General features: G+C 38.5%; 1 protein-coding gene across 1 annotated transcript in view; it reads left to right on the top strand.

Moving 5' to 3' along the window:
* Positions 1-6,168: 6,168 nt before the first annotated feature.
* LOC110113418 (serine protease SPPA, chloroplastic) overlaps positions 6,169-19,721 on the top strand; it is a 66,433-nt gene continuing 52,880 nt past the window's right edge. Inside the window, exons 1-2 of the mRNA XM_028692142.1 lie at positions 6,169-6,702; positions 7,445-7,628. Of these exons, the coding sequence (XP_028547975.1) occupies positions 6,223-6,702; positions 7,445-7,628 (664 nt within the window). The 5' untranslated portion in view covers positions 6,169-6,222. The remainder of the gene's footprint in view (positions 6,703-7,444; positions 7,629-19,721) is intronic.

Raw genomic sequence — 19,721 nt, 5'->3', positions numbered from 1 at the left:
GCGCGTGACCGTGTCCAGGCCCGCGTGAGCCGTAAGGGCTAGCCAAGCTGGACAGCTGCCGTGTCCAGGCCAATCGCACATGTTGGCACCCGATTTCGGGTCGTGTTGGGTTGACCCGAACCCGAAAAGTTACTCTTGAATATAGGCTTCGACTCAAGTTTCTAGCAACAAACAATACAGCGGAGTACGAGGCCCTTATCGCTGGATTGATACTAGCAATTGACTATGAGGTCCATAACTTAATAGTCCACATTGATTTCCAACTAGTCGCCTCTCAGGTGGAGGGGGAGTTCGACATCCACAATCCACAACTGGCCCATTACTGCAGCATTGTAAATTTACTCTTAGCCCGTATAAGAGAGCATCAGATCATACATGTTCTCTGATAGCAAAGTACGAGAACAGACGCTCTTTCCAAACCTGCTACATCAACAACATGAGACATATACAAGAGAAAGTGTATTGAGGAGGTCCACTTTTCAAGTATTCAAGGTCTGTGGGTCATACAATCAATCGATGAACCAAGATAGGCGTCTTGGATCGATCCCATCTTGTCTTTTCTACAATATGGGGTACTGCCTGAAGAACCCATGACTGCAACAAGACTTCGAAGACGAGCAGCAAAATTCACCATTTATTAATAGTGAGTTGTATATGTGCGCCTTCACCGGACCATATCTCAAGTGTCTCTCACCTTCAAAAGCTGATTACGTGCTCCTAGAAGTTCATTCAGGAGTATGCGGAGAACATCTGGTAGGAAGAGCATTGACTTATAAAAGTATGAGATATAGATTATATTGACCTACAATGAAACATGACGCACTTGAGTTTACACAAAAGTGCAAAAACTGTCAGTTGCATTCCAATCTCACCCATACACCTGCTCTGAAACTTGCATCACTTCAGAGCCCCTGGCCTTTTGCCCAATAGGGAATTGATATAATGTGACCCTTCCCTATAGCCTCTAGACAACGAAAATTCATTATCCTAACAGTATATTACTTCACCAAATAGGTAGAGGCAGAACCTTTTGGCAAAAATTACTGAAGCAAATGCCAAGCAATTCTTATGAAATAATATAATCTGTCGCTTTGGCATTCATGTAAGAGTCAGTACTGGCAATGGGACACAGTTTATTGGATAGATCTTTACATCTTTTTGTAAAGATTTTCATATTCAGCTGCTCCACACAGTTGTTACCCATCCTCAAGCAAATGGGCAAACGGAGGTCACAAATTGAACGATTCTGAAAGGGTTGAATACACGCCTAGGAAAAGCTGGGGGGGCAATGGGCTGAAGAACTCCCTAATGTCCTTTGGGCTTATCGGACCACTGCCAGAACTCCTATAAGAGAAACCCCATATAACCTCTATTTCGATACAGAAGTAGTCATGCCGATTGATATTGGAGTCGTGAGCAACAGAGTTCAGACTTTTGACTGCAATAACAACAAAGAGAGGTTCAGGACAAATTTAGATCTCCTTCCTGAAGTAAGAGATAAAACTTCACTTCGGACTGCTGCATACCACCCGCTAATTGCTCGTCACTACAATCGGAGAGTGAAACCTCGACCTATCTCCAGTGGGGACTTAGTTCTGTGAAGCATCGAAGCCGCTAGAAAAGGACCTCAGCGCAAAAAGCTCTCCCCCCTATGGGAAGGTCCTTACTTGGTGGCGACTATGGTCAAGCCTGAAACCTTCAAACTGAATGATGCTAGTGGAAAAATGCTCTCCCGAACTTGGAATGTGGGAAACCTTTGCAAATACTATCAGTAGGAGTTGATACTACTATTTGTTTGGTGTGATGTTGTTCATAGTATTTGTCTTGCGTTATGTCCCCTCAAGTAGTTATGCTTTGTATATTTTAAGTTTTCATATGCCCCTTTGTTTTTTTATTGTAGAAGAATGCTTTATCTGTATCCCTAAAGTTTTATTAGGGAATTGTTGTACTGTCTTACATAATACAGTAATATGATGTTTCCTTTATTGTGATATTATCTATTATCCTCAAACTCTTTTCTCATGATTCGAGAAATATACAAGCTACATTGTATCTCAATCACTGAAAGATCAATCACAGGGGGATTCAATCCGACCTCTTCCATATAGGTTAAAATCATCAAGCAAATTCTTTGATTAACAACCTCGGATAGGTCAATATATTTAAGGAGGATATCTCTCGCAATCACTTAAGTCAGAAGAGGCTGTCAAAATATTTCTCATTGAAATAAAGTAGAATCAATTTCATATGCATGCGAAAAGAGAAATATATTTTTATATAAATCACTGAAACATAAAGTACATCATATGAAAACACCAACACCAGAAACACATATATAATCACTATAAGGAAAACAAAAGTGATATAGACAACATCAGAACAATCCTACAGGATCTCAATATTGTCCTCGTCATCGTCTAAAGAAAAAAACATGCTGCAACTCACTCTCTAACTCTTCACCACCAGAGTCTGGAGAAGGGTCACCAGAAGCATGGCTAGGAGTCAAACCCTCGATCTCTGCTCCAGTCTTACACTGCACTCCACGAACGCCCTTCATAAAACCTCTGATGAAGCCATCCTCTACGCACTCCGCCTCCAAAGTTTTCACCTCCACATCATAAATATGATTACGAGCCTCCTGAATATGATCCTCAATAATTATCTTGAAGGCATAAAATTTCTTGAACTCTTATATGGCTGTAGACGGTGACTACTGAGCTTCCTTCTCTGACAACATACTCTGGAGCCTCTTATTCTCAGCTTCAAGGATTTGCTGATCTCTCAATTATTGGTTGTTCATCGTCTGTGCCTCCACCAATTCTATATGTAGACGATCCATCCGCTCATTCTGGGAGGAAGCCGAAGTGATCCTGTTTACCAACTCTGCTCTACACTGATCAAGTTGATCCTCCACCGCCTTCATCTCCTTCACTTTACCATCATATTTCTTCTTGTATTCCCTCTGAAGGTATTTAACATTCACGAATTCGTCGTTCCAGTCATCGAAGGATTTAATCTTCTCAAGTTGCTGTTCCAAATGAAGTAACAAGTGAGAAATATATCCTTTAAAAGTGTATATATATACATACAAAAGGAAAATAGAAAGAATGAACTGACAACTCATCAGCTCGTCGGCAATCAATGCACTTATGTTTCAAAACATATTATGGAATGTATATCTTGGATTGAGAGAAACGAGGACCTTTGTTGGTGACTGTCAAAATTTCATTCGCCTTCTTCTTCTTGGACGCCTGTAGATCTCCCTCACTCTCTGGTCGCTTGGATTGGCCTTTTTGGGCCTCTGGAACTTTCACATATTTCTTCAGCATTTGTGCATGCGATCTTCCTGCTTGAGTAGATAATCCCACCTTAAATAAATATTCTTCATCTATGTATCTACTCAAATAATGAACCTCATAACATAGGGCATTAATATAATGAAGCTTCAGAATCTTCAATAAATCTTCTGCTCCGATATGAAGGGGGACGGGTAACTCCTCAAACTTTCCCCATTTTTCTTGAATACTCCAACCAGTTTGCACAAAAAATGCTAATCCAATCTTTCGACGGGTCTCGAGTGCGAATATCCAACAACTTGGATCTGAAGGAGATACGACCCTGCGTATCACTAAATAGATGCCCCATCCGAGAAATACATTCTGAAGAAAACACCACTCTACGGTATCTAAAAAGCACAATCAGGCCCATTACGATCGACATGGCCTTGTAGGAGAATTGAGATAAACTCACTACACAGATCGTTAGAATGTCAACCAATTTAGGAGATGGTGGAAACCGTAGCCCCGCTCGCAAATTAAATTCGTACACCGTCACATATCTCGGGGGAGGAAAGCAGGCACGATCAGATTTTGCTGGTACCTTCATCACCAAATCGTTAGGAAAATGGATTTTTTTTCCTAAAAGAAATGAAGGAATTGTCAGTGATGGCGGAGATAATATCATCAATCTTTGGCGCCTTGTGAGTCTTCTTCGCACCCTCAGAACGGGCGACAGGATGATCTTCTTTGGCGGAAGGATTTTTTGTGTATGCGTGATCACCCATTTTTATTCCTTTACTAAAGAGGGGTGCAAATCCGAGTAGGAAAAATCACCTACAAAAGATAGCGTAAAGCCTCTAGAGTATGAAGATAAATGGGGGAGAAAGAAAGAGGAGGGGGAGAAGTCTCCAACTTCTATACAAGAGGAGGAGCACTGGGTCGAGTAGGGATAATCAACTACTTAAAAACAGCAGAAAGCTTTAACTGTAGAGAGCCAGAGGGAGACGAAGAGAATGTGCAATTTTTCTAAAGGCCTTGAGGGAGAAGAGGGCAGTTTTTGGCATTTTCAAATTTCTTAAATTTATCTAATTATTTTCAATTTTTTTTTTTAGGATTTTTTGGGATTTTTCACGAGAAAAAAAGGCCAAAATTAGGTTTTTTAACGTTGGTGGGTCCGCTTAAGGCGGTGGCAGCAATTCGCCACCGAAAACCAGAACGGATCCGCGGGCGCAACACGTGGATCGCGGCTCTTAGCGAATAGGCACGAGCGCAGGCGGCGCGGCACGCAGGTGCGGGAGGCCGTAGCGGCCGCAGGCGGTGGTTCCGTTGGCGTAGGCGGTTCCGCGACACGTGGGCAGACGGTTCCTTGCCATCGGCAGCGGCGGCGGCTGCCAGTTCGGCCGGTTCGGCTGCCCAATCCATTCCGGGCCCGATTTTCGCCCTCGGAAGACCAAATCGAACGTTTTTGGGGTCCCCGGGACCGTTTTTCGACGCCCCGGAATTAATTTTGGCACTTTTAGATCCATTCGAAGCTCCAATATGCAAGATCGATTTTGGATTACTCGAGAAAATTCTCCAAAATTTGTGATACGTATTTTCGGACTCCTAGAGCTACGACGTCTGAAAATAGGGCGGCAACTGATATATTCAAAAAAAATTATCTTTATCGAGCACGAATTCGAAGCAAAATCAAACTGTAAACTTCAAAAATTAAATTCGGGAGCACCTGAACTCTGATTTCATCGAGCTTATAGTAAAACTGAGCGTCTCAGAAATACGAACCCAACGACACTAAATTCAACTCAATCTGAGCCCAAATCAAGCGCCTGAAGTGCTGTTGGAAAGCTTGTCACAATTTGAGTTATCAAACGGTCTTCGATTTTAACGAGCTTATAGTTGAATCGAATGGCTCGACGAGACGAATCCAACGAGCCCAAGATCGCCAAAATCTGACATCACTAAGATCTTCAAATGTCTTAATTCAAAAAAATTTGAGTTATCAACGGTGCACGATCAAAGGATTCAATATCAGTCGTACATTCAGCCACTCTATATTTTCCCCTGATCTTACACCTATTTACGAGTCATGTTACTCCATAAAAACTATAAATAGACCCCTCATTTCTCATAAGGGGGGACACAAGCAAGAAAGAGAGAAGAAGAGAAGAGAAGCACAAGAGGAAATAGCTCATCCTCGACCACCGTTGGAATTCTTCCCGCCTCCCGAACAACGCCGGAGTTCGGCCAGACACTCGAGTGACATCGAAATTCTTCCCAAGCGACATAAAAGTCTTGCTCGACGCCGGAATTCAGTCCAACTTTCGAACGATACTTGAATTCTGCCCAATCTCCTCAGTGAAGCCATAACTCTGCTCAACTTTGTAATTAAATCTCAACTTAGAAGAGATTCGTTGTAATTTGATCGTCTTCACTTTGTGGACGAGTCGGCCTCTTGTAGCTCAAACAAAACACTAGTGGAACCATTTTAACTGGGCGAGGCCCCACGATTTTTTCCCTTTCCGAGTTTCCACGTAAAAATCCTGGTGTTCTTTTATCTTCTGTTTGTGTGTGCTAGATATTCGTACAACGCTCAGACGAAAATTTCTAACTCTACCGCCGCATATAATCTAACCTGCAACAATAATATAATAAAGGTACAAAATTATTTTAGATGAAAGAAAACGAATGACCAAAATTTAAGTGGAAGAAAATTATTATTTTTTAATAATAGTAATGTAGATTCATTCATAAAATATTACTTATCATCGTGAAAAATGCCTGGGAAAAAAAAAGCGCCAAACCCCCGAACGCACTTTTGGTCCCGTGGCAGACGATTAACCTTGTCTTTCTCCACACCCGCCGCCGCACCTTCAAACCCGATCGTATCCACGGTTGGTCCTTTCCTTCTTCCGATAGTATTGGCCGGAGAAATCGCGTCGCAAGAATGTCAAAAATTATCCTTCTAAAACCGTCGCATGGATTCCAAGTCCTGAGCCGCGGCAGGAAGTTCTCTACTCTCTTTCTCCAACCCCCCTCTCTTCCCGCCCTTCACATTTCCTCTCTTCCCACCCTACTCCCCGCCACTCCTCGCACCGCCCTTCGCGCTCCCAACTCCGATCGTCGCCTCCTCTTCCCAGTCCGCGCGATCGAGTCATCTCCGACCAAGGAAGGCGAGGATGAGAAGGTGCTCAGCGAGAATGGGGTTGAGGATGGAGCTCCTTCTTCTCCTCTTCTTCCGTCTTCTCCTTCTTCTGATTCAGTAAATGAAATGGCCGGCAAGGCGGGGGAGTACCCTACGGGGGAATTCGAGATGGTGGAGTTCGGTTGGTGGATGAAGGCCATGGTGAAGTTGCGGATGGTGTTTGCTCTTCCATGGGAACGGGTGAAGAAGGGCAGTGTGCTCTCAATAAAGCTCCGCGGTCGGGTTGGTTTCAATTTTTTGCTAAATAAATTAGCAATTGCTAGTGCATGAGATGAACATATTGATACTACTTTGTATAAGGCTAGCTTGCGTTTATATAAATACCCGAACAGTTTAAATATTGAACCAATTGCTCATTTGTGCTGATGAGAATGTTTATTTATTATTCAATATTGGTTAAAACTCTGTTGTGACTTAAATTTGATAAGAGGATGAATAAATACATTTGAACCGAATTTTTAAACTTAGGTTATGTTCACGCGGTACCTTCAACTCAAATAAAAAAAAATGTTGAATAAATTTGGACAAGGCAGTACTCAGCTTCACCTGATTCATTTGCAACCATAGCAATCTCTCTGTAAAGTCTTTGTAATGTGGATTTCTATGGAAAGGGAAATAACGCCATTATTTTTGGTAAAAGAATGCATAATGAGTTACTATGAGCTATCTCTTTTCTTTGGATTCTTTACACACTACCTTTCTCATGTCGAGCCATGCAGAGAAAATTCCAAGAAAATTATATTTTCATTATTCAATATGGATCTTTTATTAGTTCTACGACCTAGCTACGTAAAGAAAGCGAGGAGCATGATGGTATTTCTTTGATAGCTTGGGAATTGGGATTCTGGTGCTTTTGAAATATGAGCCTCGATTTTAATGAAATTATTGAATTTGTATTAATAATTAGTTTTTTCTCTTAGCATTTTTAATTGATTTTTGTTTGGATAAATGTAATTTGGTGCAGATAACGGATCAACTTAGCAGCCGCTTTTCCTCTGGTTTGTCCTTGCCTCAAATTTGTGAAAATTTAGTAAAAGCAGCATATGATCCTCGCATTTCTGGTATATATCTCCATATAGAACCACTTAGTTGTGGTTGGGGCAAAATAGATGAAATACGAAGGCACATACTAAACTTCAAGAAGTCAGGTAAATATGTAATAATACAACTTTATTTTCAATTATATTCCATGATATTCCATGTTTATCACATGCATCTTCTCCTTTTTCTTTGAATTTCTTGGAGCCATCTACATATTTGGAAACATCTCCTTTAAAGTTCATAATTTGTGCATTTATTCTTTATTGGAAACTATAGTTGAATATTTTTTTTCTTTAATCTCCTCCAAGGATTTGGAGAACTAAAACTAACCCCTCCTTTATTTTATTGGAATATTTAATCATTGTTTTGTATAGAGGTGTTGCATGTTATGATATAGTGTCTTTTATTTGTACGACAACGCAAACAAGTTAACTCAATGAATGGACTTGACAAGGTAATGATTTCTTGAGTGAAGAAAGTTTGATTGAATAAACATACATTTTCACTATGAATGATTTATTGGATGATTAGAATATTTGGTTGAGAACTTTTCCTGCAGGGTAATGATAAGATGTGATGTAGGACACATCCATGGATTGAGTGTGCGATGCATGCTTATGCATTTTATGAACCATTCCAATACCAATACATGCATGGAAAAAATAAATGGCGGGGAGGAAACGGTTTCCATTGTGATTTTCCCTATGTTTCAAAGGAGGTTGGTGAGGCGGAGGTGCTGTTACATGCTGTTGGCTAGATTTTAGGATAAGTAGAGGAGATTAGTGATAAAGAAGAGGAGTTAGAGGGCAATGTAAGAGGGGAAGGAGGGACTTGGCCAACATTGAGCCCTTAGTAATCCTTCCTCTTCTATTTATAGCAGAGGGACTTCTTAATGCATGTTAATGGTATGAAGACCTTAAACTAATAAAAACTAAATATAATGCTTAAAACAAAAGCACCCCGACCACTTTGATACATCACATCATGTTAGGTGTTATGATTGAATATATTATTCAATCCTAGATCCTTTTACACCATTTTCCATACCTTAAAAGAATCTTCTTCTAATGAGTTGATGGTGGCAACTATGTCATAAAAGGAAAGGGGTAGGGGGTGATTAACTTTAAGGATCTTTGGCTTAGGCTTGCGTCTTGGATGATGATTTCCTTGATGAGATTCTAATATCAGATTAAAAGGTTTTGAACTCAGGACAATATTGAAGTGCATGTGGCACAATTATCTTAGCATTGACTGATGGCAAGTGACAACTTTGGAGGTAGCATGAGCTCTATGTGGAGAAAGCTTAGGGAAAAAAATAACTGGAATGACTCGTATGGGATGGGTGGTATAGTTCAATAAAGGATATGTTGGGGAGTTTGACGTTTGGGAGGTGGCGGTGAGGGCGTTTTTGGCTATTTATAGTATTTAAGGTTTTGAAAGTGGTGTTTGAATTGGTAGGATAATTTTAGTTTGTGTGATGTAGGACTACAATGCTTGAAATGATTTTGAAAAGTGCTTGCACGATTTATTGATTAGAGTAATAACAATTAGAACAATTAGCAAATAAAAACGATAAAATAAAACGTAAGAGCAGTCACTTCCGTTTAGGCCAAGTTGCACATCAAGAGCTTTGAATCATCAAAACAACATAGGAAATCAATATTATGCAAATATAATAGCTTTCAATGAAAATCCTTCTTCTAACAATAAGATTAGAAACAAATGAAGTGCACTCAATCCCCTACGTTTATTAAGCTCGGCAGAATTAGGCGAACACGATCTTCATGACTAAAATCAAATCACAAGGAAGATGTTTAGACTTAAAGAAATATAAGAAGAGGAAGATTAGAAGACCTTTGTCAAGGATCAGATGCAATCCTCCACTGGACGGTACCAAGTTGTTCTTCAATAGCTTTGACCAAGGTGTCTTTGATACACTCTACGTATTCTTCTACGGTGTGATCGATGCGCGGATTAATGTCGAAGAAGGTCGAGTGCAAGATGCAAACAAATACGTGCTCGTCGTAAGAGAGGCCGTAATCAAGATCTGGATCGGCCATTCATGAATGCTGGATGACGGTCGCCTTCGAAGATCTCTAGTAACCTTGGAACTCTGTTAGAGAGAAAGAAGTTTCTCTTAAACTTGAAGTGGAGATGAAGAAGTATGGCTGGTCAAGGGAGGGGGGTTTGGGAAGAGGAGAAGTAGGTTAAGAGGGAAAGAACAAATTAAAAATATGAAATAAATTTTAGATTTCTAATTGAAAGGGATTTAGGAATTAAGTTTGAATTTAATTCCTAGAGGGGAAAGAGGTGTTAATATAGAGGGAAGGGATTGGCGAGAGAGAGAGAGAGGGGAGAGTGGCTTTGATTTAATTCCAATAGGAGAAGCTTTATTTTTAGGAAAGAAATTACGAGGTGGGGCATGGGGGGGGGGGGGGGGGTTCAGCTAAGTAAGATGGGAAGAGGGGTGGGGGGCGGGCGGCTTGATGAAGAGGGTGGACCGGCGGTTGTGGTGGTGGTGGGGCGTCGAGGGGAAGGAGGTGGGGACGGTGGGAAGAGGGGGGCAGAGGCTCAAGCGGTGGGTGGAGCTTTGTGCCGTGGGAGAGAGAGTGAAAGATGGAGCCGACGGTGGTTGAGGGGGGAAAAAGAAAAGATAGATAATAAAAACACGAACCCGATTCGTCAAGTTTGGTGGGCTATGCACGATTCTCCTTCTTCTAGGGATCTCACTCCAAACTCTCATGCTCCAAGAGAACTCAAACAAAGAGAAAAAAAATTTGTAATCAATCATTCATTAATCTCATAAGAAGAACACTAGGGCTATAAATAGCCTCGTACAACGACTCACAAAAATAAAAGAACGACAATGCCCCTAGGGCTTACATACGACCTCCCTTAATAAAAATGGTACAACGGGAAACTAATAAAACAAACTAATAAAATAAGTACAATATGACATCATAAATAAGAAAATACATAAAACAACTCAGAAATTCAATGACTCAATCATGGCCGTAGATCGACGGCCACGTCTCTAATAGACTCTCAACGATCTGATGTCCCCATCATTGTGCTTTGGGAAGGGTTGTACGGGGCTATCTCTTCTTCAATTGAGCACATGACTAGGACTTCTATAACATTGTTCCACATCCTTCCTAGGGAATTGCTTCCTGCATGTCATTCTGAAATGATATTTCAAGTTTCAACCAGAGAGTATGGTGCTAATGATGTCAGTAAGAATTGTGAAAGTACTCGAACAAGATGTTAAAACAATATCCAATACTGATGTTCCACTAACTATTACTTAGGAAATACCTATTATTAAATCCTCTGTTGCTAAAATTACCACTCCAGTTTCTCTCGTTAGAGAAGGCTCTAGCTAAGGTATGTGAAGTTCTTTATAATTTTAGTTGGTTCAAAGTCTGTTTTGATTCCTATAGGTTATTGTAGGTCTATATCTTCTTTTGTGATTTCTTTAGCAATGAAATATCAACAAGGGCTTTCAAAGGGTACCAAGTTATCTTCCAATGCATCAAGTCTAATTTCATTATAATCAATAAGGTGGAGATTAATCCAATCCGCTTTAATGTATTTTTTTTAGACCAATCATGGTACTAGGAAGAAAGGCATACAATGTTACTTGATGTCTTATATGGCTTCTCTCTCCTTATATAATCATGTTTCATGAAAGTTGATTAAAGGTTGTTTTAGAGTCCATGATTGAAACTATTTGTGATTTTGATTAGAGATTTTTCATTATACCATCATACACATTTTGTCACACCCTACAGTCAACTTGGAGTGTAATAGAGAAGGAAAATCTAAACAGACCTCTTCTTATTGACACCCATTATGAACTACTTATATCATATCAGAATCCGATGAGTAAAAAATAATCTATTCAGATTCTCCTAACATACCAAGCTTTACACTTAACAACTTGAAGCATGTAATATATCTAAAATATAATGCACATCTAAAAAGAAATACAAAGTTTTACTAAAATTTTTAAAATTTATTTACATTCCCCAAAAGTTTTTATACCTCTCCTTGGACCTCTATGTACAACCAAAACATATATACATAAAAAAGGATAATCATCCATTCATCCCTTTCCTTCTAGTGCCCTATAGGCTCCTTCACATTTCCTGCAGTACAACAGCTGCTAATAAGCTAGAGCTCACTGAAATACGCAAATAATATACAATAAATAATAATAACATTTTGACAATTAATTTAAAACATATTGAAATTCAATATTGTATAAGAAATGCATAACATTACATTCTATCTTGTTTACTGTTCAATACCTTTAGGCAAGTCATATGATGGCTTTAAGTTTTTTTGCATTTTTTCATCTTTCTAATTCAATGTTGGGTCTGAATTACCAACTTTTAGAATTGAAGCTACTCTCTCATTCAAGGTTGGATCCGAATTCCCAACTTTTATAATTTAGATAATTTAGTCTTATCTCGTCAGGTCTTTCATCTTTACCTGTGCGGGCCCATTCTCCATATATGATTTATTTCGCTTTTATACTCTCTTCCATTTTCATAATCATACCGTACTAATGTAATTGTTACTACTTAGTGATTCAACAATTCACATATATGAATAAAGTGGAGTAAATTGAAATAAATGTTGAAATAAACATAACAAATATGAATTTGCAAATGAATAAAATTTATAATATTTTCTAATATCTCTGTTTAAAATTGCACAACAAGAGGCGCGCCTCTGCGCAATTCTTCCCAAAGGCGCCTCGAGGCGCACGCAATTTGGACCCTGGTCGAGGCGTACACCTCACCCTGTGTGAGGCGTGCCTCAATTGCGCAGTTATGGGTGAGGCGTACGCCTCATCCAAATGGTCCCACCTACTTAAAATGAGCATTTTTTCCCTTATACCCGATCGGATCCAAGCATATCCCGATAATTCCTTGCCCGTAAGCTCCAGGTCGCGAAACCGAGAGCCTCCCGCACGGTCGACCACCCTTCCCGCCGCCTCTCACGCCGGCGCCGCCTCTCTCCGGCGAACTTGAAGTGTCCGTCCGCCTTGTAGGAGAAGTCCACAAATGATTTTAGGTATTTTTTTTTTATTTTTGGTTATATTTTTCAAGTGAAATAAATTCTAGGGTTTTTGATTTTTTGAATTATTTTGTGTGATTTTGGATTCTTTCATTAGAGATCATGGTTAGAGGCAAGGAAAAGGGGTCTTCGTCATTGCAGAGGGACTCTTCTTGGAAATATAGTGTACAAGTTGACATAGGCGGCAGAGAGAAGAGCTTTGCTTATTTGAAATACAATTTTTGCGAAAAGTGGTGAATGGAGGTGTTACCCGCATGAAGGAACACTTATCATACTCGCATAAAAACGTGGCACCGTGTGCAAATGTGCTGGAAAAGGTGGAGGAAATTATTGCTTATATGAAGAAAAGTACCACGGCAAAACACTTGCAACAGGAGCAATTTGATGATAGGGTTGAACATGGCGCTTACTTTGGGAGCGAGAGTGGAAAGGGCTCTTCCTCCACTATACATAGCAGAGATGCATGGGGTCCTATGTATCAGTATATGACTAATCCAGAAGAGGATAGAGGACAAGCACAAATGATGCTTGCGGCCGATATTAGAGAGACTCGACGGCAGGTTTGCATGGATATTGAGAGATTTTTTTTTGAAAATGCCATACCTTTTAATGTTGCTACGTCGCCTGCCTACTTCAATATGCTGCGGTCTGTAGGGTTGTATGGGAGAGGGTTGAAGACACCTTCTATGTATGACTTGCGAACATGGATTTTAAAAGAGGAGCTGCTGAACACAGATCGTAGCATTGATGAGATTAAAAGGACATGGATTGAGACTGGTGTAACCATAATGTCAGATGGATGGTCTGACATGAAGATTAGGAGCTTGATTAACATCCTTATCAACAATCCCTACGACACGGTGTTTTTACGATCGGTTGAAGCTTCAGATGAAGTGAAAAATGCTACATTCATTTTCAATTTACTTGATAGGGTTATTGAGGAGATTGGGGAGCAATTGGTTGTCCAGGTAGTGACTGATAATGCCAGTGCATACAAAGCAGTTGGTCAGATGTTGATGGAGAAGAGGACACACCTATATTATACACCCTGCGCAGCACATTGTATCGATCTCATTTTGGAGGATCTTGGTGACTTATCTCAGCACAAGAGTGCTCTTTCTACGGCGAAGAAGATTACAAAGTTCATCTACAATCACTCATGAGTCTTAAGCTTGATGAGAAAGTTTTCAAAGAAGGGAATCATTCGCCCTGCAACCACTAGGTTTGTTCTTAAATTTGTACATTGCAAATCATTCCTACTGTATGTTCTTAGTTCTTACATTTGTGCACTGTAAATCTATAGGTTTGCCACATCCTATTTGACACTGCAGAGCCTGATGGAAGTGAGGCAACCTTTGGAAGCAATGTTTATATCAACTGAATGACTTAACTCTGTTTGGGGGAAGAAAAGTGAGGAGAAGGAAATAAGAAGATTATTCTGAATGATAAATTTTGGGCTACTGTGACCTATGCCATATTGAATACGAGACCCTTAGTGCAAGTACTACGCTTAGTGGATGCAGAGAAGAACCCAGCTATGGGTTTTATTTATAATGCTATGGATGAGGCCAACGAGTTGATTGCACACAACTTGGGAGGAGAGGAGGCAAGTTATAGAGAGATTTGAGATATCATTGATGCTCGGTGGGAGGTGCAGTTACACCGTCATTTACATGCAGCGACATATTATTTAAATTCTCAATTTCAATATTCAGAGAAGAAATCTTCAAACCTGGAGGTAAAGCTTGGTCTGTATCATTGTATGGAAAGACCGGAGCAGGCAGATAGGGAGCTTGCAGATTTACAACTTGTTCTATTTCGGAATAAATAGGGTTTTTTGGGTCTGAATGCAGCAAAATCAACTATTGCCAAACGGTCTCCATGTATAGTTGTTTTGGTAAATGCAAGATCATTTATTCAGTTATGAATTATGATTATCTTTTTTCTTCTTGAAAACAGTTGAATAGTGGATCCAATTTGGTGATTCCACTCATGAGTTACAGAGTTTTGCTGTAAGAGTGTTGTGCCTCACTTGTCTTCTTCTAGGTGTGAGCGAAACTGGAGTACATATAGGCAAGTGCAAACAAAGAGAAGAAATCGGCTATCAACACTCAGAATGAACTCCCTCATATATATTATGCACAACAAGAGGTTAAGAGATAGGAGGATGATGGGACCCGTTGGTGTGTGATGATGTGTCATCTGATAATGAGTGGTTCATAGATGATGAAACATATTTGTCATTATCAGACTTACAGCTAGAACATCTAATGTTGATGTTTTGAGGGGCGTAGCAGATCAAGTGGGCACATCCACTAGTACCACACCACACACATCCACTAGCTCTGCAGCACAACAATCAAGTAAAGATATTCCACAACTTCTTATGTGCTATCACATTATATTTATATCAAGTGAGCAATTAACATGATAATGATCTTTTCTCTTATTGAACAGAGAAGAGAAAAGTGAGTCATATTGAAGATGATGATGATATGACATTCATAGATATAATTGGAGAAGAAGATTCCCTTGAAGACCCATTTAGTGATGGGATATGATTGCATTTTATATGTTTTTTTTTACTTTGAGAGTTTTGTTGAACTAATATTTGGTGATTTTGTACTTTGAGACATGATTTTATTGCATCTATTTTTTTACTTTCCACTATTTTGATATATCATTTATATGTTTTTATTGTAAGATAGAATATTGCTATTATTCTCCTACTAAAACCCTTAATTTCTCATTTACGCAATTTTGTGTCCGTGAGGCTTACGCCTCAGACCGCCTCGAGGCTTAATTACACAATTTTAAAACTTGTTTTCTATACATCGTTTGAGTATCTCACCTCGTTCTCTGAGACAGTTGGGTGATGCTCTCCAAAACCCCGGCCAATTTTTTGTTTATAAACAACCTCAAATGCACTCTTTCTCATTCAACCCAAAAAATTTCCTGTTCTCCTCCCTAATCTCTTCCTTTTCCTACTGAATTCAACAACTGGTTTCGGCATATAAGAAATTCATCCATTAGTAACATTTAGCATTCAAAAATTGCTTTATTTCAGAAATTATTTACAGAATTACTTAATTCCAGCCATTAATTTCAGCACATACTAATTCAACAACTAAAGTAGCATACAACATCACTAGTTGTTCTTACTAATTGCAGAATTCCTAATCATAAACACACTCTGCTGTCTTACCAAATTCCAGCAATCAGTTGCAGAATTCAGCTCCACACAGCAGCCCGCTTCCTTCAGCTCCCCGCTATCCCATGGCCTGCACAGTAGCTGCTTCTCACACGTGAATGGGGAGGAAAAAATGAACAAATGGCTGATATTTAATGCTTCAGCAAATATCTTAATATAATAATATCACTAGGTGCAGGGGCGGAACTGCTCATGTGTTTAGGGGGGGGGGGGGGGCAATTGCCGGCGGAACTGTTCATGGGTTAGGGGGGGCAATTGGCACCCCCTTAAAAAAAATTTATTAGAAAGGGGCAATTAAGTAACTTGACCCCATAAATTTTTTATTTTGCCCCCCTTTGCCCTAACCCGCCGAATCCACGAACATAGCACGACGGGAAGTCTTCGGTGATTTGCGTGGAAGCCTGGAAGGCTTCGGTGTCTCGATGATTCGCCGTTCGCGCAAGAGAGGAACTGGTCATCTGGAGATTGGATTTCGCCAAGTTCGTCCACTGCTTGCGGTCCGCTTAGCTGTCGGCAGGGTCCCTTCGTGGCTTCGTGAATCGCAAGGGCCTCCGGTGAGATCTAGGTCAGTTTTGATTTTTGAACACATTGCTTGATTGTTCTATTTGTTATTTATTTTGATGGATATTCATACCGAAATGATGTGTGCTTTGTGGTATTTCTCATATTTTCATGGATTCATGGTGGCTCTTCAATTTTTTTGCTATATCTATTTTCATACCGAAATGAACAATAAGAAGGAAAGAAAAGGGAAAAAGCATCTGATGATTAGAATTTAGAGTTTTCTTTCTGGAATGAGATAGCCTAACTTTTTTCTATAGAAATAGCAGTGTTTGGTGACCTGAATAGTTTTAATATATATCTATATATTGCCAGGTTGTGGAGCTTCATTTTTGCAATATATAGGTGAAAAATGTGCTATGTAGTTTCGATCACCAGCGAACTTTCTTGTATGTTTGAAAGAGGAAAAAGAACTTAGTTATCAACTTTTTTATGCGTTGATCTTCTTTCATTTTTGCAATATATAGATATTTTTATGCGTTGATCTTCTTTCTTTGAATGTTAAGATTAATTGCTAACAAATTCAAGACTAATTATATTTAATTTTTACGGTAGATGATTTATACTTAGATTTTTGAAGAAGAAGATTACCTAATTGAAGCTCTATTCATGCTTAATCTTTTACAATGAAAACATAAAGGAAATATCCTTTGTTAAATGAATTTTTTTATCAAATCGCCTGGATTTCTAATCAAAGATGGTTCAATTTCAGTTTATTAGCATTGTAGGAGTCATCCTCATCTTAAACAGTCATTTACAAAACATAATATTTATAGATATATTAGAAACTTCGTATTTTATATAATATTTTGATTGACGGTTACTCTTCTTTGGTAATAAATTTCATTTTAGGTTTTAGAGAAATGGAGCATTATTTAAAGAGGAAAGAGCGAATAGAAATTGATTTTAACAATCTCCCAGCAGATCCAGGACTCCGACTTCCTATTTGGAGTTATGATGTAAATGATAGAGATAAGATTCCGAGATCATATCTATTGAAGGGACCACATCAACCGAGAAGTCATCAATTTCTAAACAACGACTGCAACTTCTAAGGGAGAATGGATGGAATGGTTTACTAGATGAAGTGTCACGTTTTTTGTAGTGTTTTTGAAGTTGTTGTTCCAAACATGAATGAAACATATAAAACTCGTCGTCGATCAGTAAGAGGAGGTGAAGATAAAACAAATCTACATCATTATCGTGTTGATTTATTTTATACAGTAGTTGACATGCAACTTCAAGAGCTAAATAATCGCTTTTCTGAATCAAGTGCTGAGTTACTTCTGTGTATGTCATGCTTAAACCCAAATGATTCTTTTCCGTGCTGTATTGATGACGCGAGGAATTGATATGTCTAGCGAGCTACATTCAAGTGATTTTTCTATATTGAGGTTATTGCTCTTAAAAATCAATTAGCAACGTACATTACGATATGCGGACCAGTGAAGAGTTCTCCTCTCTAAGAAGCATTGCTGATCTTGCAAAGCGATTGTTAAAGTTCAAGAGAAGATGTGTTCCTTGGTTTACAAACTATTACTTTACATTAACCTTACAGTCTACGCTACGGTGGAGAGAGAGCATTTCAGCATGAAAATTATAATACATCGATTACTAGTAGGATGGGTGATGATTGGCTTCAACGATTGTCTTGTGCCTTACATTGAAAAAAGATGTATTTGATTTGATTCCCAATGAAGATGTTATAATATTATCAAAAAATGCAAAAATAGATTGAAAAAATTGTAATGATTTCAATTTCTATTATTAATGGAATACAAGATTTCATTTTGAATTAATGCCTCTTTTTTTTTATATAGTCTATTACTAAGAATTTTGCCCCCCCCTAAGATGAAAGGCTGGTTCCGCCCTGACACTATAAAAATTAAATTTTATCTATTTATTAATTATAAGTGTATAACATGAACAATTTATAGATTAAATTTAATAATGTAAATCATAATATATCTATTGGTGTAAATTTATTTAAATATATAAACAAATTAGCAATAATTTATATTAAAATTGATAACTTTATATAAAACTAAATTTATATTAATATGAAATTAAAATGAAGATTGAAGATTTTAAATTTAAAATTTATATGAAATTTGTTTATTTTTATATGTCACAATTTATCGTTGTTGCATATTTATTACATTATATTTCATTTGATCTTATTCAAAATAATTTTATATATTTATTACATCAATCTAGTCTCAACTCTCAGTCCACACCCGAGTCGAGCCATTGAACCTTTAACATCTACTTCTTTCGATTCTATGTCCGGGTCAATTTTCACAAGCTGATCTTATTGTGCTTGAATGTGAACTGTTTTGTTCTACATAAAAAGGGTCAATTAAGTGATAAGGATTCTAACGACTCCAAGAGTTATGAGGGCTAGAGTATACAAGAATCGCTATTTCTTGATCAACAGGCTGCCTTTTGAAGCCATGAATCTAGCTTGTACTTTAAGGGCAGGACTTAACTCATCACCTGCTACATACAAATGCTGTGTGTAGATATTAACGCAACGATGTCCATTTTGATGGTTGATAGGTGACTCATATGCCTAATATAACTAAGTTGTATTGCATAAATGTTGGTGGCCCTCACCATGTTTTCCTGTTGTTTTTGTTGTTTATTTTTTTCATTGTCTAGCGTTGTGTGAAGGCGGGGAATTGTTAGAATTAGAATCTTATACCATGTAATCTTGGGTTCTTTAGTTCAAGACCTTTTAAGCTATGTCTATGTTGATTTTGTTTTCTATGGTTTTGAGAAGAGTGAAGGTAATGGAGGAAGTGCTATAGGGAATTGTTTCGCAGATTTTGAGCTGTAGATTGCTTTGTCATCTTACAAGGTGTCTGTTCATCGTGATTACTAAAACCGGTAGTGTGTTTTTGCTAATTCTTATACATAGCTTTTCAAGTGTTTGATAGATTTGTTCTTACGTATGTGCTACTGGTTTATTTCACTCTAAATAGAGATCAATGGATGGCGATACTCTTCTTCACTTCTGTATCTTCTTTGTTTCTTTATGGTTAATTGATCAGCTGTGGATTGGATTTTACTTATTTGTGTCTACTATTGGTTTAATCAAGTTTTTTCTAGATTGTTTATCGTTTTTAGCATATATCGTCAAAGGCTTGTTACTTATGATAATCTATTTGTTTTGTTTAAATCTTTGCAGAACTTTCTCTTGACACTAGCTAGGGATGCAAATATGCACCATGAGATTAATGAATTTGGCTTTCAGATGTCTTATCCGACCAGGTACTAGTTTTTACAGAATGTACTTTTTATACGCTATTACTGTTGGTTATGTAGTGCACTTGGATGATTT

This window comes from Dendrobium catenatum, unplaced genomic scaffold, assembly GCF_001605985.2.
Source record: "Dendrobium catenatum unplaced genomic scaffold, ASM160598v2 fragScaff_scaffold_156, whole genome shotgun sequence".
Taxonomy (NCBI): domain Eukaryota; kingdom Viridiplantae; phylum Streptophyta; class Magnoliopsida; order Asparagales; family Orchidaceae; genus Dendrobium; species Dendrobium catenatum.
This window is presented reverse-complemented; position numbering and strand designations above follow the sequence as displayed.